The 27652-nt window shown below is 38.9% G+C and overlaps 2 protein-coding genes across 3 annotated transcripts in view; one reads left to right on the top strand and one right to left on the bottom strand.

Moving 5' to 3' along the window:
• The window catches only part of HOMER1 (homer scaffold protein 1), an 86964-nt gene extending 79642 nt beyond the window's left edge, over positions 1–7322 (bottom strand). Inside the window, exon 1 of the mRNA XM_088519621.1 lies at positions 7239–7322. The gene's annotated coding sequence lies outside the window, so the exon portion shown is untranslated. The remainder of the gene's footprint in view (positions 1–7238) is intronic.
• Positions 7323–19361: 12039 nt separating this feature from the next.
• The window catches only part of TENT2 (terminal nucleotidyltransferase 2), a 35721-nt gene continuing 27430 nt past the window's right edge, over positions 19362–27652 (top strand). Inside the window, exons 1-7 of one of the 2 annotated variants that reach the window (XM_088519613.1) lie at positions 19362–19431; positions 21420–21611; positions 22044–22157; positions 23509–23758; positions 24575–24689; positions 24809–24897; positions 25671–25737. In XM_088519613.1, coding sequence (XP_088375739.1) covers positions 21457–21611; positions 22044–22157; positions 23509–23758; positions 24575–24689; positions 24809–24897; positions 25671–25737 — 790 coding nt within the window. In that variant the 5' untranslated portion in view covers positions 19362–19431; positions 21420–21456. Of the gene's footprint in view, positions 19432–21419; positions 21612–22034; positions 22158–23508; positions 23759–24574; positions 24690–24808; positions 24898–25670; positions 25738–27652 lie in introns of those variants that run through there. The other variant, XM_088519612.1, reaches the window with a different exon arrangement.

Consider the following 27652-nt stretch of genomic DNA (forward strand, 5'->3'; position numbering starts at 1 on the left):
CCGCGGCACCGGCGCTCGCATCAGGATCGCGGCGTGCGGCGGCTGGCGGCGGCCGCGCGACACCGCGGACACCGGGGGCCGCGCTCCCCCGCTGCGCCCGCCCGCCCACCCGCGGCTGCGGAGATGCGCGGCGCTGCTCCTCCTTCCCACGGCGGCGGGTTCGCTCCTGCCGTCACGCCTTCCCCTGCGGCGAACGGGCGGGCATTGCCCTGGGGCGCGCCGGGCCGGTGGTACCGGCGGGAAGGGCCGCCGAAACCCGCGCTCGCGGCTCTGCGGCGGGGCCGCGCGCTCAGCCCCGCGCTGGGACGGGAGGAGGGAAGGAGGGAGGGCGGGAGGCGGCGCCCCGGCGTCCCCGAGCCGCTTGCAGCGCCCGCTCGCTCCCCCCGCCTCTGCTCGCGCCTCCGCCCGGCCCCTCGCGGCGGGCAGGCGCAGCCCGCGCTGCGCCGCTTCTCGCAGGGAGGCCTCGCCGCGCCTAAAGCCGCCCGCGGACGGCGCTGCTGCTCGCGCTGCTGCTCGCGGCGGCACCTGCCCGCTCTGCCTCCATCCTCCGCCCGGGGCGCTTTAAATAGCGCACGTCACCGCGCTCCCCTACGCATCGCGTCACCGCCGCTCCCGGCGCTGACGTCACCGGGTGCGGGGGATGATGTCAGAGTGCTCCACGCCGCCGGAAGCGCTGCTATAATAGGGCATGGCCGCGGGGAGGGGGCGGGCGGCCCCGCGCCACCGCCTCCGTGCGCCTCCCGGGGTGCCGCCGCCGCCCCCCCGCCCCCCGCGGCGCCGTCTCCGGGCAACGCGCCCGGCCCCGCCGCCGCCCCCGGCCACGGCAGCCGTTCCAAGGGCACCACCAAAACGCGGGTCCCGACGCGCCTCGGCTAGCGGGACAGCACAGAAAGGCTCACCCCATCGCACTCTGTTGTGGCTCCCTCTTCCAACGGCACCGAGCGAACAGACAACACGTGTTGCTCCTTCTCCCTCACGAGAGAAGTCCGGGCTCGTTGCACCCCCCAGGACTCGGGGCAGCTGCTTCATCTTGGGTTCAACACATTTCCATTAGCTCTCCGGGTTTTGCCGAGCATATAAGCACGAGGTGTAATCACTGCTGAACACTGTCATGGCTCTGCAATGTCAAAACCAGAGTGTGCATCGCAGCTAATTCCTGCTTCTAGGAGCAGTCCAAGCATTTTCCCAATATTTTCCTGTTTAAGCAACATTGTGGCCATCACAGGCATGCTAAATGTCTCTGAGAATGTGAGAGGCCGAGCCGATAAGATGCAAGATACCAAACTCCAAGTGGAAGGCCAACTTTGCAGATGGGTTGTTTATGGCTCTGAAACACAGCAAACCACACGCTGCTCTGTTCATAGCTGCTGATTTAACAGCAAGTTCAACCTCTCCTTCTACAAGAGACCATGTGTATTCTAGGCAGAGGCTGGATGAAACGTTCCGACAGGATTTACACAGCAATCTTCTCTCCCTAGAGTAACAGCAGCCATTTTCAAAAGTGATTTTAGTTTCTATACGCATGTGTGTTTACAGTTCCTTGCCTTAACACATTTTCACCTATAGAAGGAATTGGCTACAGTAAGACTGAAGATGAAGATGACAAAGAGCAAGGAAAATCTCAAAACAAAAAAATAAGCACAAAGAACCCTGGCATGAATCATTCCTATTAACAGCAGCTAGGTGTTAGGCAGATTGCCTCACAAGGGAGAAAACAACAGCTTCCTCAGTTTCACATTTTCCACATGCTACCTCATAGCTTCAAGTGTAGGCGCAGAGCTACAAAAATTTAACTTTAGACTCGGTGACATTAGTCTGAGGTTTGTTGTGGGCACTGCTCAGAACATGCACAGTTATCATTAAGCTGCATTGCTTTTCTAGGCTGCCACTGTCATTTTTCATTTATGTTTCACAGGTTAACTTTGAAACATCTGAAGCAATCTGCATTTTCCACCAAAATCAGGTAAGATCTACAGGCTTTTAGATACAAAACTGCTTGTATGCCTCCCCTTTGCTGTTTGGAGAAACATGAAGATCTACACCCATTCTTCCTTCCATATGATGATAGTGGTAAGAGTGAAAGAGACCATGAATAAAAATTCAGCCTATGCATATGTGAAACACACAAAGCTTATAAATATATTCCTTGCTGTCAAGTAGTTAGGAGCCTAGTTAGATTCACTAGCTTCTAAAAGTCCCCCATGACATTTTGTATGCAGTAATGGTAGCTCAAGAGCCAAGGCTCTGGATAAGGTTCTAAATCTACATGAGTCGCTATTGCATCAGTTTTAGTCTTTAAAAGCTAATAAAAATGCTTTAGTATTTCCTGATGTCCAAAGTGTTATGTTTAGATATCCTAGAGATGGCTCCATCTGTTTCTGTCTTTCAACTTGTTCACATATTTGAATCACATGAAGATGTTCCACTGCATAGATGCAAAAACAGAACCCCATGAATCTAAACATAAAACATACAAAAGAAACCAAACACACAAGCCTGATTTGCATGTTCACATGAGAATCAGAGGTGTGAATAGATTCAGGGGCAAAGAAAAGCTAAGAAATCTCTAGAACATCCCTATGTGAGCTACCAACAATGTCTTTACTGACTTGTGAAATGGCATACATATTTCATGCTCTTCTATGAGTAATGAAATATGAGTACTGGGACAGTTAAGATCCTGTGTGGAGGAACAAAGCTATAGAGTTAAGCTTGCCAAGTTTATTGAAATCATTTATTTATCTTGCCATTCTCCAAACATGTGACATCAATGACATCCATGAGCTAGGGTTGAACCATACATGCAGGTAAAAAGAAAGCAAGCTAGGCAACTAAATAATGGACAATGTATACAGCATCATTAACAGGAGAAACAACACAGAATCACCTCAACTTGAAAACCAAGGTAATACAAACATGGTGACTTTTAATAGTGACAGTTATAAGTTCAGCTTTAAGTTGTTTCTTTCTGGGTTTGTTGTTGTTTTGTTTTGTTTCAGAATTTTTAGTTTGTCTGGAGCACTCTGATAGAAGCAGTCTTGAGCCATAGAGCACACAGTCTAGTGCAAACTAGGAGCGTGTAAGCATCTGTGACTTGGCAAAGCTGGTAAGAAATGTCACCACCAAACAAATGAGACTGATGGCTTTAGACAAGGTAAAACTTAAGGGCAACATATGCTTGCTATATATTTTCATAGCCAATGACTGAGCTTCCAAATGATGTTCTGAAACCCATGCCCTAGATGGTCACCCCAGCTGGGCAAAACCTGTAAAAGTGGCAGCAGTGTCAATACCTCTGAAAGGGGTGCTGGGTTGGACCTCCTGGTGGGATATCTGTAGATGGGACAAAAGAGATGGCTTGTGCCTCTGGGTCTCAGGCCTGCAGAGTCCTGACATTAGCAGAGGCCTGGAACAGCACTGGAACAGAGCTGCAGAAGCAAGGAGCACCACAAAGATCTGCATTTTGATTAACCTTACACTGTACCTCTGCATTCTCTATGCAAAAGCAGATCTGTAGTATCATGCGGTGGTTATGAACCACCATTATGATATTGCTATGGCATATGTGCTAGTACAAGAGACAGGAATATCCCATTTTACTGGCTAAAGCCTTGAGAAGAAGATTTGATCTGTAATACAATGTTCAATTCTAATCAGCACATTCCAAAAAGGGAACTGTAGTTGCACCAAAAGCAGGGAGAAGCTATAAGAATATTTAGGGAACCTGAGAGCTGTTATTTGCAAATAGAGAATTAAAAAATAGCTTGTTTGATCTATCAAACTAAAATCTGAAACAATATACTATTATGCTTTCTAAATATTTTGGGTAGGAACAATACAAACAAGGGAACAAAGGAGCTATTAAAGGGCAAAAGAACAAATCAGTATAAATTTGCTATAAACAGTTGTTCCTAGCAATCCAAAGGTTTCTGATTTTCAGAAACTGGGACAAAAACAGCCTTCCAAAATAAGTGTTGTGATCGAAACAAACAATGACTGGAGAGTAATCATGGGACTCTGGCAGCAATCCTCACTGCCTCCAAGTGGGAGAGGTGAACAAGCTGGAGGGATGGAGCTACTAACTGCCTCCAAGGCTCTGCGCTGTGGATACTGCTGCTGGTGCCTTCGATCGGCGGCCATTTGGTTTAATTCCAGATAAGAATCAATTCCCAAATCCTTAAAGAAGCTAAGTGTATTTTTTTCCCCATGAAGATGAGGGAACAAGCACTTAGCTCTTCCCTCAGTTCTTTTAGTACATCACTGTTATTTTGTGTCTATTCCTTCCTACTACTCCTTTATGCCTTTTCCCTGCCCTCTTTTCTCCTGTCTAATCACAAATCTCTCTCCCCACACACATGCTTTTTTCAGTGAGTGGGATCACTTCTCCCTCATTTTGCCTTGTAGGATCTGTGTTTAAATGAAATAGAGAGAAGATGGGAAGAGAGTAAATGGTCTCATCTTCCTTTAGCCCAAGATTTCTGTCTGCATTAGTCTAAAAAAACCTTCATTGTCATATGAGATAGAACAGTGATTTAAAGGCCTGGAGAAATTCTGGAGGCATTTAAATTCACCATTCTTTCTCCCAAAATAGAAGAAGAAATATACATGCTGCCTTATATTCAAGTAAATGTGGTACTCTTAAAATAGGACTAGATTTGTTTTTGAAATCAACTGTATGACATAATTCCCTGAGATGCCTTATGGTTCAATATTTCTAACTCTGTTCTGTTGCCAGAGAATGCTAGTTTTCCGGCACCCACTTCCAACATCTCATTGTCTTCCCACCAGAAATAGATTACACATCTCCTACACAGCTCTGTGGCAGTACACCCCTACAGGAATCTTTTAAAGAGACTGAGCCCTGAATAATGCTTTCATTTTTTAGTCAGGTTTATTAGTGGCTGCAGTTCCCTCCCATGTTTTTTTCTGACCACTGAAGAGGCAGAATCAGGCTATGCCAGCAGACTGATTATGTCAATTTGTCATTTCTGTCTAATTACTCCAAGTTTATCTAGATTCATTACTCAGCACTTGTTCCCGAAATCCTTGCAGGTATTTTGCCCAATTTCAGCTGAAGATGCTCAAAATATTGAAAAAAGTAGTTTTACTTACAAGTTTTGAAATGTAGCAATAATGGTACTGTGGACCTGAAACTCCCCAAGAACATTTCTTTCTTGGTAAAATTGTGCTTGAAAACAGAGCCATCATTTGTAGGTACATATACTACAGGTAAGGTACATCACTGCATGTACTTTGTAGGTCACACCTGAGAAAATATATTCTTATAAAAAATCTTCAGTCATATTTACATTACAAATCATGTCTAAAATGTCAATGTGTCTATGTCTATAATGCCTATATTTTCAGAAAGACTAAGTCATAGCAATCATATGGCATTTTTCATTTTGATTGGTTCCATAAAACCAGACCAAGTTTGATTTCCTATAAGACTCCTAATAAATGTCAAATAATGTCCATGATTTCTGTATCCATTCTTTGTACTATTCCTATTTTTGAAGTAATAATTTTAATATTTTAAGATTATTTCTCAGGGTCTGAAACCCTTTAGTATGTGAAGCATTCATTTACTAGTGAATATGAGATTGCCTTGGAATAATTAACTTTTGTTTTTAGCAGTTCTTTCCTACTTCTTTTTGAAAAAAAAATCCTGTAGAAATTCTAGCAATAGAGCCTCTCTGTGAATATTTGAAGAAACTGCTTAATTTTCTGCCTTTGTTTTCCTCCTTAGAGATGGCTGTATTTTTTCTTGAAACTTTGAAAGAATATCATAACTGGATAAAATTATCCTGCCTTTCTGTATTTTTTTCCATAAAGAACATTGTGAACTTCCAACTCTTTCTACAGAGTTTTCATGCACTGAATTTCACTGATTGCATAGAATGAAGCTCTAGCATGTTCGTAAGTTTGTGCATGTTATAAAATTTTGGCTGAGTTTTCCTTGAGAAAACTGGAACCGTATGATGCCACAAAGTGGGACTTATCTTTTGTGATTCACATTTCTGAAGACATTTTGAGACATTTAGATAGAGTGTTATTATAGGCACAGGAAGCTCTCAGGAGTTAGAAATGCTGGGATTGTGGATGCACAGGCAAAGTTTATCATCACTTTATGCATATATATTATGGTAAGGTGATTACATGTCTAATACTTTTTTTTTTCCCACAGAATTCCTACCTTATTCAATGCGTAGGACGGACTTGCTAGTAAGGGATGGATTTGCTAGTAAGATAGATCTGCAGGCTCTAGGAAGCCAAGCCTTGTGTATTGCATTACTTGGAAAACATGCATTTCCTTGTGGAAAATTTCTCTTTACTTGTCTGGAACAAAACACTTGTACTATAAGATGATAGGAAGAGCCACAGAAGCAGGTTTTAAGTGAGAAAAGCAGGAAAAACAAGCAGTTCTAAAAGGGATAGAGAGCATAACTATAGTTTTAGCAGTTTAATGCTGTTTGGGGGAACCTAATTTCTCCATGTTGCATTGCAGTTTTCTTTTAGTTCAATTACACTCTTGTTTGTGCTTGTCTAAATGCCCTTAACAAGCTCCATACCACCCCTATGTCAATGCCCACTGTCTTGCTGTTCCACCAAGCAGGACACTGCTGCCCTCATACTGCTTTCACACAGACCAAGTTAATATCTGTTTCTCCTCTTCTCCTCCTGACTAGTTCAAATATCTCATTCACTTCTTTTCACTGCTCTGTCCTTTCTGGTTTGTCAGACTACTGGCCCATGGGCTAGCTACAGCCTTCAATGCAGTCCCATTCTGAGTCGCTCTCCTCTGGCTGTGGCCTGCAAGGGCAGGGGAGCTGCTAGACCCTACATAATATTGTTACATGCTTTTTTCTGGGCTTGTATGCAGCCAGACACTTGAGCTCATAAGCTACTATTTGTCCACATACCGTTGGGTACCATTGAGATGTATGCTCTAAACCAGCGCAGACAGGGTTGAGTCACACCAACTAAATTTTTTTTCCCTTAGGTCCCTTAGGTTTCCTTAGGTGCTATCTCATACTAAATTTAGCCATATAATTGTAGACACTCCATTATACATCAACTACATAAAGTCATCTGTACATGTAGTCTGAGGCTGAAAGTCAAAACAGGCCAAAATATCCTCACATACGCTGTAAGGAAGATGCACACATGCACACACACCTCAAAAACAGTTTTCTATCAGTGGTAGTACTTCAAATTTTTATAACAGACTAACTTACTTTGTAGGAACTATAAGCACCTTGGGAAGTCTTCGAGTAGGTGTCCTCCTCTGATAGGAATTGCCATAAGGAGCACAGCTCTCACTTCAGGAAATTTAAAAAAAGAAAGAGAAATGGAGATGGAAGTGAAATCTGATTTTCAGAACCAGCATGGTTTAGTTATTTAATTAACTGCATTATATATATCCTTGTGCTTGTCTCAAAAGGAAATCTAAAACATATATCTGTACCCTTCAGTTACACTATGCAGCAGCTTCAAGGTTAAAACATGTCAGTTTGGTGGTTCCACAGTTGAAGAAACTGTTTTTCTAAAAACACAGATTTCCCACCCTTCCACCCAGACTGTCCTCTCAATGAGTCATTATAAAACAGGTTTAAGCTGTTTCTATTTGCTCTTGACTTTGCATATGGTATTCCTGAATTTCCTGAGGTTTAATGTACTTTATTGTACACCAGTTATGGGCTTACAATAACTTCTATGTTGATCTCTGATATCTACTCTGAAACAATTTTTGCTTTGATTTTTTCAGCTTAACTTAGAATATATAACAAATTAGAGAGACTTAGGGATTTATTGCTATATCTCTAATGGCATAGGGTTATGACATAACTTTACAAAGTCTTTTTTATAGACGCAATGGCCACAATAAAACTGAGAAAGTGTAGCAGGCAAAGCATGGGGGCCAGTTAAGTGATGCTTACAAATGTTTAGACTCTCTTTGTCTTGTGCTCTTAGATACACCCAATGTCTTATATATGTCTGTCTGTCTTCTAGGTTTTACTAAATAACTCCTTCTTTTCTCATATACTTTCTCTGGAAATAAATCTGTCTCAACATGTGACTTTTGAAAATAAGTGCTGGGGCTTAGGGATTCTTTTTGCTGATTTTCATAAAAAAGGATAATAATTCTTAAAAATAAAAAGGCAAAAAAACCCCCTTAACCTTAAGTAGTGATAAGATTTAGTGGTAAACACACCCACAGATGTTCTTGGATATCTAAGTATGCCCTCAAATTATGAACACTTACGGACATGAATTGTTTAGTATTTATGATAATAAAATATCTACTTACCTCTTTGTGGTATCCAGGTCTGTGTTATTTTTGAGGATGAGCAGTCACTTATTTCATTATTTCAGTTCTAAGAACAAGCAAATAAAATACTCATTTTTTCCATATCATTGACAGTTGCTTATCCTGTAAAAAGTTAAGATTTATCCAAAGATTTGACATAATATATAAATGTGTACAGAAAAAAAAAAAAGCCTCGCTTCATCCTTTACTAGTATTACATACTATCTAACAAGAAGATATTAGGATATTGTTTCCAACATCTCGTCACCTCTCAAAAAATGGATGACTTACAGAAATTATATGTAAAATTAGTGTTTACCTGTTTACCTAACAAAACTGTTTACCCTACTGTTTACCTAACTGCTACTGTTTACCTAACTTTACCTTTTATCTGTTTTTAGAAGCATATTTTTTATTACCTTATCCTGTTCAAAACCTTTCCCTGCAGTTTTGAGTTCCCATAGTACGAGCAAAATACACTAGTTTCCCTCACTTCCCACTTCTAGTTACAAGCACAATCTCTCATCAAAGCAGCTTTCATAGATAGGTTACAGCATTAGTATGGAACAATACTGGAGTTTGCTTTGGCCCTTTGGTGGCAAATCTGATATAGGGAGAATAGGATTTATTGTTTAATAAATGCTATCCAAAATGTTCTGGCTAACTCAATAGCCTGCAGCAAATTACTAGCCCCTTGAACCTTGTTGTGTCAGGAGTAGGAGTATACTACACTCTGCAGTCCTCTTTCATTGTCCATTCCTATATCATGGAAGGTTTGAAATCTTCATTAACCCCAGACACCAGTCCAGGCTGGGGACTGACCTTCTGAAGAGCAGCTCTGCGGAGAAAGACCTGGGTGTCCTGGTGGATGATAAGTTGACCATGAGGCAGCAGTGTGCCCTCGTGGCCAAGAAGGCCAATGGGATCCTGGGCTGCATTAAGAAGAGCGTCTCCAGCAGGTCGAGGGAGGTGATCCTGCCCCTCTACTCAGCCCTGGTGAGGCCACATCTGGAGTATTGTGTCCAGTTCTGGGCCCCACAATACAAGAGGGATGTGGAGCTGCTGGAGAGAGTCCAGCGCAGGGTCACAAGGATGATCAGGGGCCTGGAACATCTGCCCTATGAGGAGAGGCTGAGGGAGCTGGGCCTGTTCAGCCTGGAGAAGAGAAGGCTGAGAGGGGACCTGATCAGTGTCTATAAGTACCTCATGGGAGGGAGTGAAGAGGATGGTGCTGGTCTCTTTTCAGTGATGGCCACCGACAGAACTAGAGGTAATGGCCACAAACTGAAACACCAAAAGTTCCACAGGAACTTAAGGAAAAATTTTTTTAACAGTGAGGGTGACAGAGCACTGGAACAGGCTGCCCAGAGAGGTTGTGGAATCTCCTTCTCTGGAGATCTTCAAAACCCACTTGGACACAGTCCTGTGCCACGTGCTCTAGGTGACCCTGCGTGTGCAGGGGGGTTGGACTAGATGACCTCTAGAGGTCCCTTCCAACCTTAAGCATTCTATGATTCTATGATTTTATGATTCATAGGTGATTGGCAAGGAGATAAGAAGGAAACACACGTAGCTTTTGCTCAGTGAGAAAAAAAAAAGAAACTATAATTTTAAGTGGCACAGAAATGCCTTTAAACAACAGAATTGTATGAAAATGAGTTATCTATTTATTCTGACAGTAGCTTGAAAGGCACTTTGCCTGTTTAGACCTAGGTATCCTTGTGTTGTGAATCATGCCACCAGCGATACAGAGATGATGCATCCCTTACACAATTTACTACTTAGTTTTGTCTGGGCAAGTGGATGAGAACTATGCTAAATCCGTAACACTTTCATAACCAAATTTCAAATGTAAACATTTTCCTGACCTACCATATGCAGTTCTTGAATCAGGCATATCACATGCAGAATGACACAACTGCTGTCAGAGAAATGTAAGAAACTGCTTTCTTGCCCATGTTGCCGCATTGTTGTGCAGTGTTGCAGCTTTTCTATCATGGTGGGAGTCAAAGCACCAGATGAGCTGGTGAGAGGCACTAGGACTTTGTGCTACCACTACATAAAAGGCAGATTCCCCAAACCTGCGTTTTATCTCATACCAGAGAAGTATGTGTGGCCATAGTTCATACGGTCTTTTAAACATGATGCATAATTATTTGTTTAATATATTTATTCTGGGACACATTAGCAAGTAAGTCATTACCTTCTGAGGTAACCAAAAAACTGCAGGCCAGGTTAAAATCTGTGCAGCAGAAAGAGCATTAACAGCTCTTCTACCCAATTTCTCCATCCAAGCAAGGTCCTTCTGAAAGGCAGCACATTGATCTGTTAACCTTTCCTCACAGTTCTGTATCATCTGCAAATTCGCTGCAGTGCCCTGTATCCCTTGGTCTAAGTCATTAATGAAGATGCTGAACAGTATTGGACCCAGCCTCAATCCCTGGGGCACACCACTGGTGACTGATGTCCAGCTGGACTTCATACCCTGATCAAAACTCTTTGATCTCAGCAGTTCAGCCAGTTTTCAAGACACTTCACTGTCCACTCATTCAGTCTGTACTTCATCGGTTTGTCAGTGTCTGCTGTCCACTGCTAAAAGAGAGAGAGAGAAAAACAGAATAGAGTCGAATAAATTGGCTTCTTGTCTTCTTGGATGTTTATTGAACGAGGGGAAAAAAAAAAGGGTATTTCATGGATGACCTGCTCTATAAACAAACAAACTCGTAAGCATCCTAGAATTGACTGATTTGAAGGAGTGGAGAAGAACACAGAGAGACCCTCTGATGCATCCTTCAGAACTCAGTAGAGTACTGGTATGCAGTGAGGGTCAAGACAACACTGTGCTGGTAGCTGATTCTGATTGCTTTCCCTTCGAGTATCAGGGTACTGGATGGTATTCACTCTTTTTTTCCACAGTAGCTATTCTTTGCAGTTCGAAGTAATGGTGTAGAGGACAGTGTCCCACAAGAGGAAAAGAACTTGCCGAGGTTACAGAATCTTCAAACAAAATTTTAAGACAATTAAGCCATTGATCATCAAGCTTGGAAACAGTCTTTCAAACACAAATTGATGTAACTGTATAAAACAATAGAAGCTGATTCAATTCATTTTATATTTAAACATATTCTACAATTTTCTGAGAACTCAAAGGCTTTGACAACTTTTTATCTTTCTCTCACGCCAAAACAATACAGGAGAATATTAGTCTGCTAAACCCAAATTTTGCTACTGACTTAATTGCAATAGCATTCTTATAAGTCAGTCATTATGGAGACAAAGAAGAAAAATAGTGTTTCTTTTGGGGATAAAAGTTACATATTTTTTCCTAATACCAATTAGGCAAAGGAGGAGAGGTAACTAACAAAGAAATTCTCTATTTCAGGAGGTTAGTCAGCACTTCTGTTCCTACATACATTGAATTAAATAAAAATAGAAATAAAAGAATTAAAATTTAATGTTTTCAGTGACCCTTGCTAAAGTCCCTTGGAAAATTAGAAGAAAGCAGAAATAGCAATTGCTTCTGAACAGAAATCATGCCATAATTTAATTACATTTTCTAATAATGACTCCCAGATGCAGCTTTTAATCTAAATATTTCAAATTTCTTAACTCTGATCTAAGTATCACTATTCCATAAAAATAGGCAGATAAAAAAAAAATCACAGAATGGATAACCTTGCAAAAGGTCATCAGAAACCAAAAGGCAGATCTAAAAATAAAACTTTTTGTTTTGGAGGCCCAATGCAATGGCCTGCCAAATCCACTAAACTACTTCTCTTTAAATGTGTTTTCTGGCTGATGTGTACATTGCTGATATTATTTCTTTGTAGGCTTTTCAAAGATTTTATTAATACAATAAACCATCTGGATCACATCCAAGTTTAGATCCATTTAATTTCGCCAGAAAGAAATGAGTTTATTATAGAGGAAGCATATCAGTGTCAAAAGACAGATGGAGCATATGCTATATTTTATTTTGTTCTTTGTGCTGATTGTGAAAAATTGTGGATATACACTTGGAAAGAGAAGTTTGCACATCACTAATAGTGGGGTGATGCATTAGCTGCGTGAAACACTTTCTGTTAAAGAACAGGTATTCACTGTGCATCTTGTTTAGTGACCTAGAATAGACCATTAGAAGTGACACAACTTAGGTATATATAAAATGAATTGTATAAAAGGAATATTTTGAAGATCCTGGTCTATTTATTAGCTTCAGATATTGACTCTGGGATCATTAAATAGAAGAGTAAAATATGCAAGGATTAGTGTAGGAGTCCATGACACGCAATAGAAAAACTTGGACACTTTATAAACTCTGTCACTGTAAACATGTATTTTATATAGATTGATGCATTGATGCTAGCTTTGTGCATGCTTTTGTAAGTGTACATCAATTTTGTTCTTGTGAAGCTTGTTTCCATAGAATCTCTCTCTTGTTGCTGGATAAAAAGAAACTCTGCCATGGAGGAAGTTCACAACATGGAGCTAGGTTAGGCTTCTGCTCTGAAACATCCTTTAGAGAAACATGCTCACTGCAGATGCAGTATGGGGACAGTAATCTTTCTGCAATTGTTTTCCTCCAGAGGCTCCGATGCAGAATTTTGAGTTGCCATGGGACATATCTAAAGCAGACGATCTGAGAGTACTTCCTAGATATCACTTGAGGATAGACATATCCCCTGGCCACTGCCAGCTACCTGTTGGGAAGCAACATCTCCTCCTTTTCCCTCTCCTGCTCTGGTTTCCTTTAGAAGAAAATCTAGGTGTACAGACAGCAAGCAAGCAACGGTGCCCTCCAGCAGGACCTCTTTTGGAAGTAAGGCCTGCAAGCACATTGGAATGCATTTCGTCTCCTTACGGAGTATAGCTGCAGTGCTCAAATTACCACAAAGATGACTGGTTGGATACTGTAAAGAAACATTATTCCTGTGGAAGATGAAAACTTACTTAACCTGGCCATAATGCCCGCCTGCATTAATTCTGGAAATACATTTATTATTACCCAAACAGTGCTGCCAAAAGTCTTACCAGCAGTCTGAGAAACAATGAAGCATGTTTAACAATCTTTTCACAGGCATCTTTTTGCTATATTATTTTGATGATCATCTTTCAAACTTTAATCTTTCCAAACATACTGGGAAGTTTAACTGCAATAATATCCTCTCCTGAAGCAGATTCTCCCAAACACCATACAAACTCTTTGCCCTTGCTGCTGTCACGGACATAAGACATCCTTCTTCTGAGTAATGTACTATGCATTCTGCTATACTTTTCGAAGTACCATACTAAATAGGTTAAATGAGTTGCTGCCATGTGTCTGGACTTGAGGAGTCTGTCTTCCAACACCTGTACATCAATTACATATGGATATCAGGTGTTATGTTTAATTAACTGATTAATTACCTGGTGATATGTTTAATTAACAAATCAGATGTTAACTAAAATGAAACAAAACTTCATCTAAGATGCCTTCTGGGTTAGGCAGAAGCATTTGTAGTTTAGTAGGTAAACGCTTAACTTGGCAAGGATTCCATGCTGCTTGCCATTTTATTTTGAATGAAAAAGGAGGAAAATGAGCAGAGTTATGTCCTTGTAAGTACAAGCTGGAGTTAGGAAACAATGCACATTTGTAAGGTACTAATAATTTCATGCTTTGCTGGAAAAGTGGACCATTATCCTCCATAAACTTTCTAGAAAGTACCATTTTCAGTTTACCTCCCCTAAATTGCCTGTGGTTTTGAAGATACCTCTCTACTTGTGAAGTTAAGTCATACTGTGCTACTCTAACTTAGAAAAAAACACTCACAAATGCCTAGGCAGATAAGTTAGCTTTTCTGGATACATATGATATAGTTACCTCAGTATCACTGGGCAAGATATTTTCATCAGTCAGGAGCAGTTAAGGTCTGTTTTCTAAGTTTTACAGAATAATCAATGTAATTAATAGGTACTCTAATTAACATTCAGTATCATTGGAATCCTTATAATAAAAGGAGGGCATCTATAGAGTTGTGTAAAAATGAAGTAATTAAAAACATAGCATACTGCCTACCTAGAGGTGTAGAGTTAAGGTTGTCATGGGAACCTTAACTCTGCATTTCCTGCCTTTTGTGTTTTCAAAAGCTCGGCTTCAGTGTTGCTTTAATATAGTATTTTGCACTGAATACTTTTACCAATAGAAAGATTATTTTGAAACCTGACATTTCTAGGCCTCCCAGGACTAACCTAGTTTGCACAGCAACACTGTAAATTATTCAGAAGAAACTATACTAATACATAGCTCACAAGAAAGCCTGAACTTGCCTCAAGCAGGTGTAATGTATTATGGATATGTGGTAGCCTTCTCATAGATAAGGTGCAGTCAGCTTCTCTTCTAGAGCCCTATTTCATTTCCTCTGTGACACTGGCTGAAAAAAAAAATGTCTGCAAATGTAAAAGAAGAAAATCAAATTACTTGAAATACAATTCATTACAGAAAATATATCAAGTGTATCTGGTTGTGAATAAAAGCAATATTATGGATTAGTGCTGCAGTGGACAGTATTGTTTCAGTTTTGAATTTTTGACAGACTTCAGTAACTGACTTCATTAGGAATACATATGGTCATTCCTTGCCCGCAGATATCTGTCCATCTGTTGGCTGCATGCATCTTAGGAAGAAAACTACTTTTATATTTGGCTAGAAGCACAAATTCAAGTAACTTGAGAGAAAGAGGCCTGGGTTTTCCATTCCAAAGTACTTAGGTCCTACTCTGTACAGTCTGCTTTACTGAATATCTTAATGAAAAACATGTTTTTTGTTATTCACATTTTGAGACTTCATAGAAAAGCCCCAAAGAAAACAGATATTATCAGTGATGTAGTTTCTTGAGCAAAAAATCTCAAATATTATAACATATTATTTCAAAATGTTTCTACTTAAAATGTACCTCATTCTCTCAAGCATTTTATAACTTCACAAATAGCTTTTGTGTAGGGAAGCTTATAATATCCAGAATAGTATTATCTTCAAAAATCTTTCAGGAAGGATAAGAGTAAGGAATTGCTTAATAGCCAGGATTAGTGCTCAGATACCCTTTTTTTTTTTTTTTTTTTTTTTTGTCAGCAAAGCCACTAGAGAAAAAAAAATTCCATAAAATACTGTCATCTAAACCTAGCTGACCAAATGCAATTCTCAAACATGGGAGAACTCCAAAATCAAATAAACTGGCTGCTTAGCTGCATTTTCCACAAAGACGTAAACAAACAAAAATAGACATAAAGACTTGAAGAAGATAGCGAAAAAAATGTGATATAACAGATTTCAAGTTGACCACCAACAACTAGATCGCACCAATCTACCCTGTGAACTTCGGCAGTGCACAGATCAAACAGTAGGAAAAGGGCTCACGCTGCAGGCAGCAAACTATGTTTTATTTATGAGCCCAGAGCAAGCCCTTCCAACATGTTCAAGCCTCAGTATGCTGGCTGAGACCTAATAACTTCTAACTTCTTAATTTAGTAAAGTCAAGTATAAAATAAAGGTAATGCTTTTCCGTCTCCAGCAAAGTGGTTAGTGCTTTAGAAAAGCAGATTGTTCTGTCCATTGCCTACCTCTTCCTCCCCTCCACCCCTAGTTGGGGTTTCTAAGGCACAAAGTTAAGTTAATCATTAGGTATATCCTCCAGATTCATTAACTTCTTAGCAAAAAAAAAAAAAAGAGCAGCTAGGTTACAGTAAAATATCAGCTAGACTTTCATAGCAGTAATCAAATTCTCTGTTAAAGGACTAACCTTCAGAAATTGGCTTATCATGCAAACCTTTCAAATACTTTACTGATTAATGCAAGGGACAAGGGATCATTCACAGATAGACATTTTTAAGTCACCCAAAAAAAAAATCACCATACATACGTATTAAGCCATTGATCATCAGAACAGACTTACAGAATCTATATTTTATAATTTTAAGCTATAATACATAGATGTAATATGCATATTTGTATAGTTAATATACACTGGCATACTTATATATTAATTGATTTTTTAGTGCACTGTATGTTAATGGTATGCATATATATTTATATAAATTAACTTATAATAAATGTATCAACTGATTTCTCCCTTGAAAAGCACTAGAGAAAGCAGGTATGGGCATAAAATAAAAATCATTGATAAGTCAGAAACAACATAAAATAATTTGTATTTGTTTAGTTAAGAAAACTATGAATTTTCCCTTCAGGATTTTCTTGCTAAGCTTATGAATTTTGTAGGTAAGGTGGATGCTTATATGTTTATATGGACCTCTGCCAAAATCTAGCAAGTAATTTGTTTTTGTTTTCTTTAACACAGTTTCTTAACACACATCTGATTTAAGTTCTTTGTATTATTAATAAAATCCAATATTGTTTTCATGAATAAAGTTGTTTTTGCCTGGTACAGAAGATTTATTTTAGATTTAAGTCTTTGGTTTGGCTTCAATCCCAGAATATCCTGATTTCTAAACAAACTGCAAAGTGTATCATATTTAATCATATCATGATTAAAAAAAACTACTATCTTCACTGTGGATCCTGAGCCATATTAATCGCTCTTACAGCTCCATTTATTTCATTGGAAGTTATATTTCTTATTTTAATATACTTGCCATGCTCTGTGTCAGTGCAAAATATGAAAAAGCATATATGTAGAATGAAACACTGTGCTGATGCAACTTTCATTATTTCATATCTGGTCCCGGAGTCGGGTTAAAAAAATACATTGTAGCCGCAACCCAGACTGAAAAAATGTTTCAAGAAAAATATTTCAAGAAAGTTGAATAGTTTCCCTATGGAGAAATATCACAGATAACTGGGTAAATGTTTATTATTATTAATAATCAGATAACACTTTTAAAGGCTGTAGCATGCATTGTTTTTTTTTTATAATGCTGAGTTTCCTATCATAAAGTAAATTCTAAACATTCTCGTGGACCAGCTCCAGGTATTGTCTGATGCAAAAGATAAAGAAAGGAGCCTATAGACTTTTTAAGATCAGCCAAAGGTTTCCATAGAAGATTAGCCATTTCTCCACTTTCTCTACTTTTGCTGTTAAATGCTGAACTACTTTGATCAAATTTTCCACATTCAGAGAGCAACTAAGCTCAGAACATTTTGGTGCAAAAAGAGTTTCAGAAAATTATGAATAAGACCAAACAGGAACTCAAATGTTGTAAAATTGGCACCCTTCACTATTTTCAATCAAAATTCATGACCTCATTTCTATATTTTCAAACCATTCTATGACTGAGATTGTAGCTGGTGTGCCAGAGACTTCTTTTACAGTGACTTGTGGAAGCCATTTTCTTCTCTATCTTTCTGGACTAAATATTGTTCACAGTTTTTAAAGGCTGAATTCAGCCTCTGCTTCTGTTTTACATCACAAACTTCTTTCACTCTTCATTCAGATTCTTTGTTGTTGTTCTAAAAAGTTTGTCCTACAAACTATCTTGTTACAATAAATATTCCATACCAATAATTTGTATAAACACAAGATCATTTCTAATGCTATTCTAGAGAGATCTGCTGAAATCTTAAGCGCTACTTTTCAAATTCTCTGTTGCTTAGTGCTTAGATTGTTCAGTAAAGTGTCTTTTGACCAGCAGCGTGATTCTTTGTCAGGAATGTGTAGAAGTAGCTGTAAAGTTTTGCAGATCTATCCTAGAGAAAAAAAAAAAAAAAAAAGAAAAGAAAAGAAAAAAAAAAGGTGTGTAAGCTATCTATTACCGTTATTACCGCCATTATTTTCTGAGTTCACCGTCAGAATTAGAAAGCAAAGAAAAAATGCATATACTGGAAGAATCAGAACAGTACGTCATGCCATGTCATAGATATTTGTCTCAGAAGTCTGTTGGTGACTTGGAAAATACCAGAGTATTTAGATGCCTCAGTGAAATTTGTGGCTATTTTGACAAAGAGACAACAGGCATGACATGCAAAAGAACCCTTAAGTGTGGGCAGGCTATGTCCCAAATGGTTCAATATGTAGATTAAAGCAAACACAAAATAGCAGGCTCTGCCTACTAGTGGAGTGGAAAAGCAGACAAGTGAAAGCAGCAAAACATGTTAGGTATTGAGAGCTGTAAACCTCTCTCTTTTGTGTTTTTCATTGTACAACAAATGTGGAGCTTAATACACTGCTACAAGTACTGCCTACTGTCAACACACAGTTTACTGAAGGGCTGTGGCAAATATGAAAAGCCTTGAAGAATGGCATGTTCCATTTTGTTCCCAGCTAAATATGATAGCATATGAAGAGAGCTGAGTTCCAGGTGAAAAATCAAGTTGAAGTGGCGTGAAAGTGCACACTGGCATAGGAAAAACAGAGGTCTATCATACTGCTCGTTCTCTGTTAAAGCTCCCTTGGGGTTCAACACCTTCACAGGGCAGAACTGATTTCCTATCTCGGCCCTTCCATCGCAAACTCTTACCAATGCTCAAACAACTCCTGTCTTCTAAACCATAGCCTTTATCCCAGCTCTAAGTTTAACCGTGCGCTGATCTGCAAATCTCTGAATTCTGCATTTTTCAGGGAACATCCATTTAAGGAATTCTTGACACTGTCCCTTGAGATTTGTTCTAGCACATCTACCATCTCTGGTGGCCAAATCTTCACCTAGTTACTCAGATATTACCGCTTTGACACACTTCTGCACTGCAGCTCTGTTAGAAACCACGGGTGAGTTTAAACGTCAAGGTACCTGCGGCGCCGTTCCTGTCTCTCGGCTTTAGCCAGTACTGCTCGTCAGGGGAGCCCCGGCCGCTGCAGCCTCTTCCCTCTACTCCCGACGCCGGCGGCGGGCGGGCGGGCGGAGTTTGGGAGCGCGGGGCGGTAACGGCCGCGCAACGGCCGCCCAACGGGTGCGCGCATGCGCGGGGCCGTGCCGGCGGCCGGCCGCGGCCATTTCCTGCCGGCGCTTTTGCAGATCCGGGTCGTGCTTGCGCTCAGCTGGAGAAACGGTTCTTCCAAGCTCCCGGCCCGCGCGGAGAGCGGGGCCGAGCGGAGACTGGGGCGGTGTCTCACGTCCCGGCCCTGCGAGCGGGACCGAGCGAAGTGGAGGTGGGGAGGCTTCTCGGCATCACTGGCGCGCCCAGGCCTGGAGTGAGTGTCGCGGCGGGGGGAACCGCGGCCGTCGCTGGGGCGCGGGGCAGGGCAGAGGCTCGCGCTCTGTGCGCGGCGGCGGAGGGACCGGGGCCGCCTCTCCGGGCCGCCTGTGCTGCTGCCTGGCTGCGCTCCGGGTCTTCACTTGGGGAAAGTAACTTCGCTTTCTGGTGGTTGTAAAGGCCAAAAGGCCATTGCTTTCCAAACTACATCCCGAGTTCCGGTGTGCGGTTCTACTACAGCTGACTATGATCTGTCAAATCCTTATGCCTGTTTTGGGTAGTGCTGGTAGTGCTCAAAATGCCCAGGGCCAAATGAGGTGCATCAAGAGTTACCTTGTCTACCCACTACCCACTTGGAAAAGCCCAAGAGACTTCTTTCTGTGAAACGTGGTTTCCTTTTCTTTAACAAACTATCAATTTATAAATGGAGTGCTTACTATGCCGTTCTTTTTTAATGTGAGTGAATTAGCGCTTCTGTGTATGTGTGTTGCGTTTTGTTTCGTACTGTTGAACGTTGTTAGAATCACATGTAAATGTCACTCAGACTGCACTTAAATATCAGGTAACTTTCTCATTGTGCCGTGTTGTTTTCTCTCTTTGGTAAAATTGGAAATAAACACCTCGGATGTCCTAGCCTAGGGTGTGTGTTGATGCCGCCTGACGTTATAGCAGGAACTACAGCCCCTCAGTGTAACTGCTAATACTTTTTTAAATGTGATTCTTTCTTTGGTAACTGAGAGTTCTGAAGCTTATTCCAAGTTAGCCTTCGATGTGTTAATTGGTTTTCCATGCCAGTGCATGGATCTACCAGTACTTTCTTTTTTTCTTTTTTTTTTTTTATATACATATATATATTACTGCAGCCTTGAGTTTGTAAAAGCTTTATTATTATTTTATATACAATAACTAGGAAAACAGTGCCATTGGTCATAGGACTTCTGAATGTTCCCCTTAAAACAGCAGTTTGATTAAGCTCCCTCCTTTGTCTTTGAATCCCACTATTGCTGTAACTGGGTAAATATTTACATTCAAAGTACTAAGATCAAGCATGAACGGCAGTTATAGTGGCACGGCTTATTTGTTTGCAGATTTCTGATTTAAGACTGAAATGAAACTGGTTGGTGAAACTTGAAAATAATTTTGGGTTTAACCCTGCAGCTAAGAGATTTATACAGGATGGGTAGCTGGATTTTGTGAGAGTTCTGGTATTGCCAGATATATGTAGGAAATAAATTTCACATATGAAGTTGAGTTTCAAGTCAGGAATACTATATATAATACCATATCATTCTACTTCAGTAGAGGCAGATTTTTTTTCATTTATTTTTTCTGCTAATATATAGTGATGCAAGATCAAGTCATCAGTTATGTCAGAATCAATTTTAAAATTAAGAGATAAAAACGTAGACTTACTGTCAAAGGCTGTCCATTCTACAGGCATACACACAAAACTACATTACTAACGTGATATTCTTAAAATGTGAGAAGATTACTTTCAAATAACTTTAATCCTTTAGCTGCCTATTTGCCTATCATACTATGAAAATAAACTAATTTTGCTTGCAGTTTTTGATCAGCTGTATCATGTTCTTGTGGTGTAGTCAAGTGTTTCTTTAGGTACATTGTGAGCATCTTGGGGGAGTTTTTGGAGCATAAAACATACTCTATTAAAATACTAATTTTATTTGAAACAACGAACATTATTTTCCATAACTCTCCTAAAGTAAAAGCTACAATTGAGAGATTTTTGAGCAAAATTAACTTTTTTTTAAAGTAAGTGAATAAATTAATAATAAGTAGTAAAACTTAAACAACGTAGTGTTTTCTTTCCGCATAACCTGAAAGGTTATGCATGTCCACAACCACTCCACAATTTATAGAAATAGATTTTAGGTTATAGCATCCTTAACCCCAAAATTTAAAAGATAACTAATTGTTATTTTGTTGCCTGATATATTTTCTTTTTTTAAATATGTTTTTGGTTAGGTAAAAGGATGCATGTTTGCTTTCAGTAAAGAAGAGCATGTTCCCAAATTTCTCCAACTTGGGTCATCCACCCTTCCCTCCAAAAGATCAGCAACACAGTGCCTTCTTCAATAAGCTTCCTCTGAACATACCATCTACTCTTCTCTCTCACCAGCAAATTACTGATGCTCAGTTTAACTTCCAGAATGCAGCGTAAGTATAATAAGAATTGATTGGGTGCAGAGGTTTGTAAAAGACAGCTGTCTTCGGAAAGAAGTATTTTTGTTTATGGAAAATTATTGTCAGTATTTTAAAAATTATATTGCATAAAACTTGAAATCCAAAGAAAATATCTTGTGTGTCTTCAAAAAACAAACAAACAAAACACTATTTCGCCTCTGTTAGCGATCTGCAAGTTTTCACGCTTGTGTGTGTAATGCATGAGATACTATTTCATTAGTTAACTAGTTTACTAACTAGTTAATTTTTACAACAGTTTGTTAGTTTTAACAAATTCAGTTGTGTATGCTCACTGGGGAATGATAGGACTTAAAGTTTGCTTTTCTTCAGTAAATACAAATCAACTAAAAAAAAAACTTTCTTGGATATTGTATGAGTAATAATTATGGACTGTAGTCTTTCTAGGACTCTGAGTGGGAACCTTGCAACTCTTCCAACTGTTACATCTCAGCCACTGATTTATGGAAATGTTAGTTCAGTACATACATCTGCTGCCCCAACGTCATTCCGAAGAAGAAAGTAAGTTCTTTAGTGTGTGTATAGTTAACTTTGTGTAATAATTAGCTAATGAATAACTAATTCTGATCATAATACATGACATAGGCTATATATTGCAGGCTTCTTTTGTGACTTAAATTTTGATGGAGCTTCTAAGAACAGTGAATAAAGCCTTTCTGATGTAGTCCACAATTCATGTTATGCTACTTTGTAGTGTTCTTTTACTTGTTTTTGATAAATTTATTCATTTAATAAACTTTTTCTCTTGCAACAGTTGTAGCAGAACAGGCTTGTTGTATTTTAATATTGCAGTAGGTCCTAATCTATGTATGCTTGACTGATAGAAGGTTTGTATCAATGTGTTGAATGTTTTCTTGTTGATAAACCAAATTGAGAGTAAAAAAGCTCATTCGGTGTTTTGAGGGAATTGTGATATATTTCTGATGATGGACTAGATATTTCTCCTGTACTTCTTAATTATATGAAGTTTTATTTTTTTCAAATTTGTTTTTTTCACATGGGAAGTTCTAAATTCAACCACTTCACCTTTCAGTGTAACCCTTTATTAAGGAAGGATTTGGATGCCAAGGGGCCATCCATAAGATCACAAACTTTTTTTAAAGTACATATGAATTTCTGTGACTAATGAATTAATGTGGGGATAGAGTTTGTTTGAAAATGAGATGTTAGGTTTTTGACCTACATACCTTAATACAATCATTAGTTTGATTTGTCAAATGAATAGTGATTCTTTTTTGCCCAGATTACACATTTTACTGTCTGTACAATCTAAGCCTACACAGACAAATGCTACATTTTGAATGGCTATTGTGGTAAGTTTTTTTTCTTTCATTTTTATTTCCCCACTGCTGAGTTTCTTGTTTATCACTGGGTATTCGGAACTCACAAAACTTCTCATTGCACTTCTGTTGATTTTGGTTCTAAAAATATATATACTTAGTCTGTGTGGGTGTGTGTGTGGCTTTTTTTTGTTGTTGTTTGTTTGTTTTAAGAATATATGGTCACAAATATAGCATAACCAGTTTTTATCTTTTTTAGCTGTTCTACTTGACTGGACTTGCCATTTGTTTTCAACTGATTAATATAAATCCTCTTGTTAAGCAGTTTGCATCAGTCCACTTCAAGGAGAGCTGTACTTTTGCAGTTGTATATTCTCTTGCATTTTCCAGTCCAGATTTATTTCACCTAATATCTAGGATGGGGCATGCCTTTTGATTCTATAGAATGCTTCGTCTTAGTGAAATAGTCACAGTAATTAATCACGAGTATTTCGTACTTTTTAGCAAGTATGCTTTAATCATAAGTAGGAGCTTAGTAAGCTTAGAAGAATTGTTTTTGTTTTATTTTGTAGGAGACTAAGTCAGCAGAATCTTCCATACGACGTTAAACGGCTGCGGTTTTATTCACCTCATTGCGAAACAACTGTAGCTAACCGAACAGTGCCTTTAGTAGAAGAACGTAGATACTCCTTCCCAGGATCCACTCCATCTCAACTGTTCCATGTGCGTTATGCTCCCAGTTTAACTGGACATGCCCCTCTGCTGTCAGACACTTCGTTTTCAGACCCTGTAGAGATCACGCTCCCCGTGGCCAAAGATAAGGTAACACTTATGTATGCCTGTGCTTTATGTTGCCCTGGTGAGGAGGTGAGATTTGTGATGCTGTGGAAGACAACAGAAATTTTAATGGGGTCATTAAGTCTCTGCTGCTGTGCCTTATTTGTAAGGAATAGCAATGTATCCGAAGGAGAGAAAAGTTATGGTTCATATGTGTATATGCAGAAGAGGATGTCTTCAAGTGGCCAATGGAATCGGAACTGTGTCTTTTAAAAAAAAGGATTGCAGCAAATCATTTTTTATATTTCATTTTGCATCAACATGATAGGGTTTTTGTCGGCTGATTATAGTGTATAGAGATATTGACATTAAAGAAGAGACAATTAATACCTGCCTGCACCAAAGATCTGACTATTACTTTGATTATTTGAGTGAGGTTGAAATAAAAAAAAAAAAAAAGTAAAAAAATAAGAAAAAAAGCTATCTTAAATCAGTTTTTAATCTGTATTTTTATGCCTATTATAGTTACTCAAACTAGTGACTTTAATACTGGCGAAAGATGTCTGTGATCTTTCACTGCTTGTTCCCTGAAAAGTGGCAAATGCTAATGGGGCAAAGCTTATTTTATTTGGATAGATATATTTTCTATGATTGAACAAAATAATAGAAACTAGAAATTTTGTGTGGGGAGGTGTGCAATATGTATTTAAGTAGGATAAAATATCAAGAAAATAGATTATGGGAAACAATGTTTATTTGTTGTTAATGCAATGCCTTTTTTTATTTATTTTTTGTATAATTGCGTTTCTCTTAAGAGAAAATCTTGTACTGCTCCTTACTTTTTTGAATGTATGTGTCAAGTTAAGTCAGCAGGTTTTGGAGTTGTTCCAAGCATGTCAGCAACAGACCTGTGACTTGAACAGAAAAGAACTCTGCAGAACAGAACTCCAGAGGGAAATTCAGCGAATTTTTCCACGTATGTTTTGAATTTGACCATTTGTTATCAGTTTGAATGTACTTGACATTCCTTGTTTTCCCTTCTTTCCAAAAGAAGATACTTCCATCAGTTTTTCTCCTGTGGTTCTCTTGTTACAGAGAGCAGACTCGTTTTGGTTGGATCCTCACTGAATGGCTTTGGCACTCGTAGCAGTGATGGTGATCTATGCCTCTTAGTTAAAGAACCAGTAAGTAACTTAAATATATTTGAAGTCTATTTGCGTGGTGCACTCTCTGGAACGTGAGCACTTTAAATTTGGCAACTATTTAAACTATTTAAAAAAGGTATGTGCTTTAATCAGGTGCTTGATTCTAAAATAAGAAATAGTCAAATCCTTGGATTTAATAATATATATTTTGCACTAATAGTAGCTATGAACTGTGGCTCCTGTGCTATTTGTTATTGCAAATACAAATTTGACTTTATAAACCTTTTAACCCAGTATACTCTTTGAAAATTATGCAATACCTTAATTACACAGATGGAAAAAGCACAGAGTAACAAGGAACATCTAATTCTTTTAGATGCAAGACCAACCTTTTTTTTTTTTTTTTTTTAAACTCATTTAGGTTTTTACCTACCATGTTGAAAAAGCAAAACCGGACATTTCCATAGTATATGTTAAATAATTTTTGTCCTGAAAACTGTTACCCTGATAAAATTGTGATAGGAGAAGGCAAGGGCAACCTTTCTGCTGAGCGGCTGGGGGCTAGCTTCAGAGTTCTAAGATCTCTGAATGTCTGCTAAGTACTTTAGGTCTAAATCAAATAATTTGGGAAAAGTAACATAAAATATATTGACTGAGGAATGTGTTGGTATGCATGTTTGCTGCTTATTCTAAGGCTTAAGAGACTTTCCTTTTTTTTTTTTTTTTTTTGAAAAATAAAGCGTACTGGTTATGTAAGGATAAAAAAAAAAGATACAGTATCTTTAATCTTTAACTTTAATATCATGTTTCAGGTGAATCAGATGACAGAAGCAAGGCATATACTCAGCTTAGTCCAAAAACTCTTCAGTACTAAACTTTGTAAGTTCCAGTCTACAGCGAGGTGGTAAGATTACTGGCAGCTCTGGAAGTAGTGTTGACCTTCAGTTTTAATGACCTGTGTACTTTCATGTTGTCTAGTTTCTAATCTTAACTGTCTTTTCCCCCGACTTCAGAAAAGTTGATCATAGTAATACTTCTTATTTTGTATTGTTAATCTGGTGGATAATTAAAACGACCTAAGGGATACCCTGCAAGCTATCAGATTTAAACAAAATGGGTAGCATCAAAAATGATTTTTTTTCTTTTTTTCTAATTGTGGTCCATAATTCAAAAGTGGATTTCTGTTTGGTAACCTCTGCTAGTGAACTGTTATTTCCTTGGATGTCACTCACAATAGACTGTGGAGAAATTTCTTATGGATCTTGATACTTGCGAAATAGTTAACTTGGGTATCCACTGAAAGAGATATTGGTACCTGCACATATAGGAGAAACAGGTCTGAACTATGGTTCTTATAAGTTGTTTAGACTCCCTTTAGATAAAGAATTCATAAGGACTGTTCTTGTGAAAACCCCCTACTTCAGAGGTTTTTGTACCATCCTTTGAATTATTAATAGATAACAGGTTCTTTTATATCAATGATGTCTGCTTAGTTTTCAGGCTTGATATATTCTTTGATGCAGCTTCTTTTGTTGCTGCTCTGAATTGTCCTGTAATGGTAAGAGGAAGAAACCATAAATTTCAGTGCAGGTTTCAAAACATCAAAACTTCACTGGGAGGTGTTTGCACCTAGATTTTGACAGCTCATTTGAGAAGAGCCTGATGTATCCATTTCAATATAGACATCTGATATTTAATGACTTACTGCCATTGTATACAGTTGTTCGCATAAGCAACCTAGAACTTAGTCTAGCTTGCATAGGATACAAGTCATTCCAATACTTTCTGGGGAGCACAGTGATAAAGTCACTGTGCTTTTAGATGTCCCTTTCAGGCCCCTAAATAAATGACGACCATCTTTTCTTTCTTCAAGACACTATGTTCTTGGAGATGACTTTAGATAAAATCAAGTTTGTGTGCTGGGAAACAGAAAGACCTCACTGTTTTGGGAATGATTCCTCATGGGTTTTTTTGTGTCATGGTCCATGTCTGATGCAGGACAAGAGGGAATTAGGAAAGCAAGTACTTTTCCCGAGTTTTTTTTGGTCAAATATTCTTGAGAAACCTTCTGCAGAAGGTGAGACAGGACAAAACATTATTGATCTTGCAGCTCCTGTGTGACTCCATCAGTTGTGTTATCTACATTGTAGATCATCTTTCTGTAATTCTAACAACTTTAAGGGCATGGGACTCTTATTCCTAATCTCCCTCTTTCTTGTCCTCCATTGTAGTATGAATGCTTTTTGGCTAGAATTCATAGCCAAAAGTTGCTTAGTATTGTTTTACTTGCAAAGAAATATTTTCAAATGTTTCAAAATAGAAATGTTTTTGCTTATGGGTCTTTTCATATGGTTTGTTCCATTTGCAAGCTATGGCTTGACTGTGCTGAAGTTTAATAATCCTGAAACAAATAAGTATGCTGATCACTTTGATTAAAGCTTATTTAGACAAATAAAATTTTAGAATGAGAGAAAGTACGGTTTAGAAACTTGGGAGAAATTTTTTCTATATATGCTTCTTAAAAGCTTCATCTTCCTCTGTGGTAAGACAAGACTAGACTGTGTGTGCAGGTTGCTAGAAACCTTTGATATCTACCATGTTTGGGATTAATATTTTGTACAGTAGCACTTTTTTGAGAAAAGAAGAGATTTAAGATGTTTCATCTGAAATTATGCACGAATGGGTTTTATGTAAAAGTGTTCAGTTTTCTTTGAAGTGATTATGCTCTTTTTCACTACAAATAGCCACACTATTTCACTACAAATAGTGTTCTGAGATGCTGGAGCAGGGTGTT

The sequence above is a fragment of the Tinamus guttatus genome, unplaced genomic scaffold, assembly GCF_059628265.1.
Source record: "Tinamus guttatus ecotype Peru unplaced genomic scaffold, ASM5962826v1 Tinamus_guttatus_pri_ptg000064l, whole genome shotgun sequence".
Lineage (NCBI taxonomy): Eukaryota > Metazoa > Chordata > Aves > Tinamiformes > Tinamidae > Tinamus > Tinamus guttatus.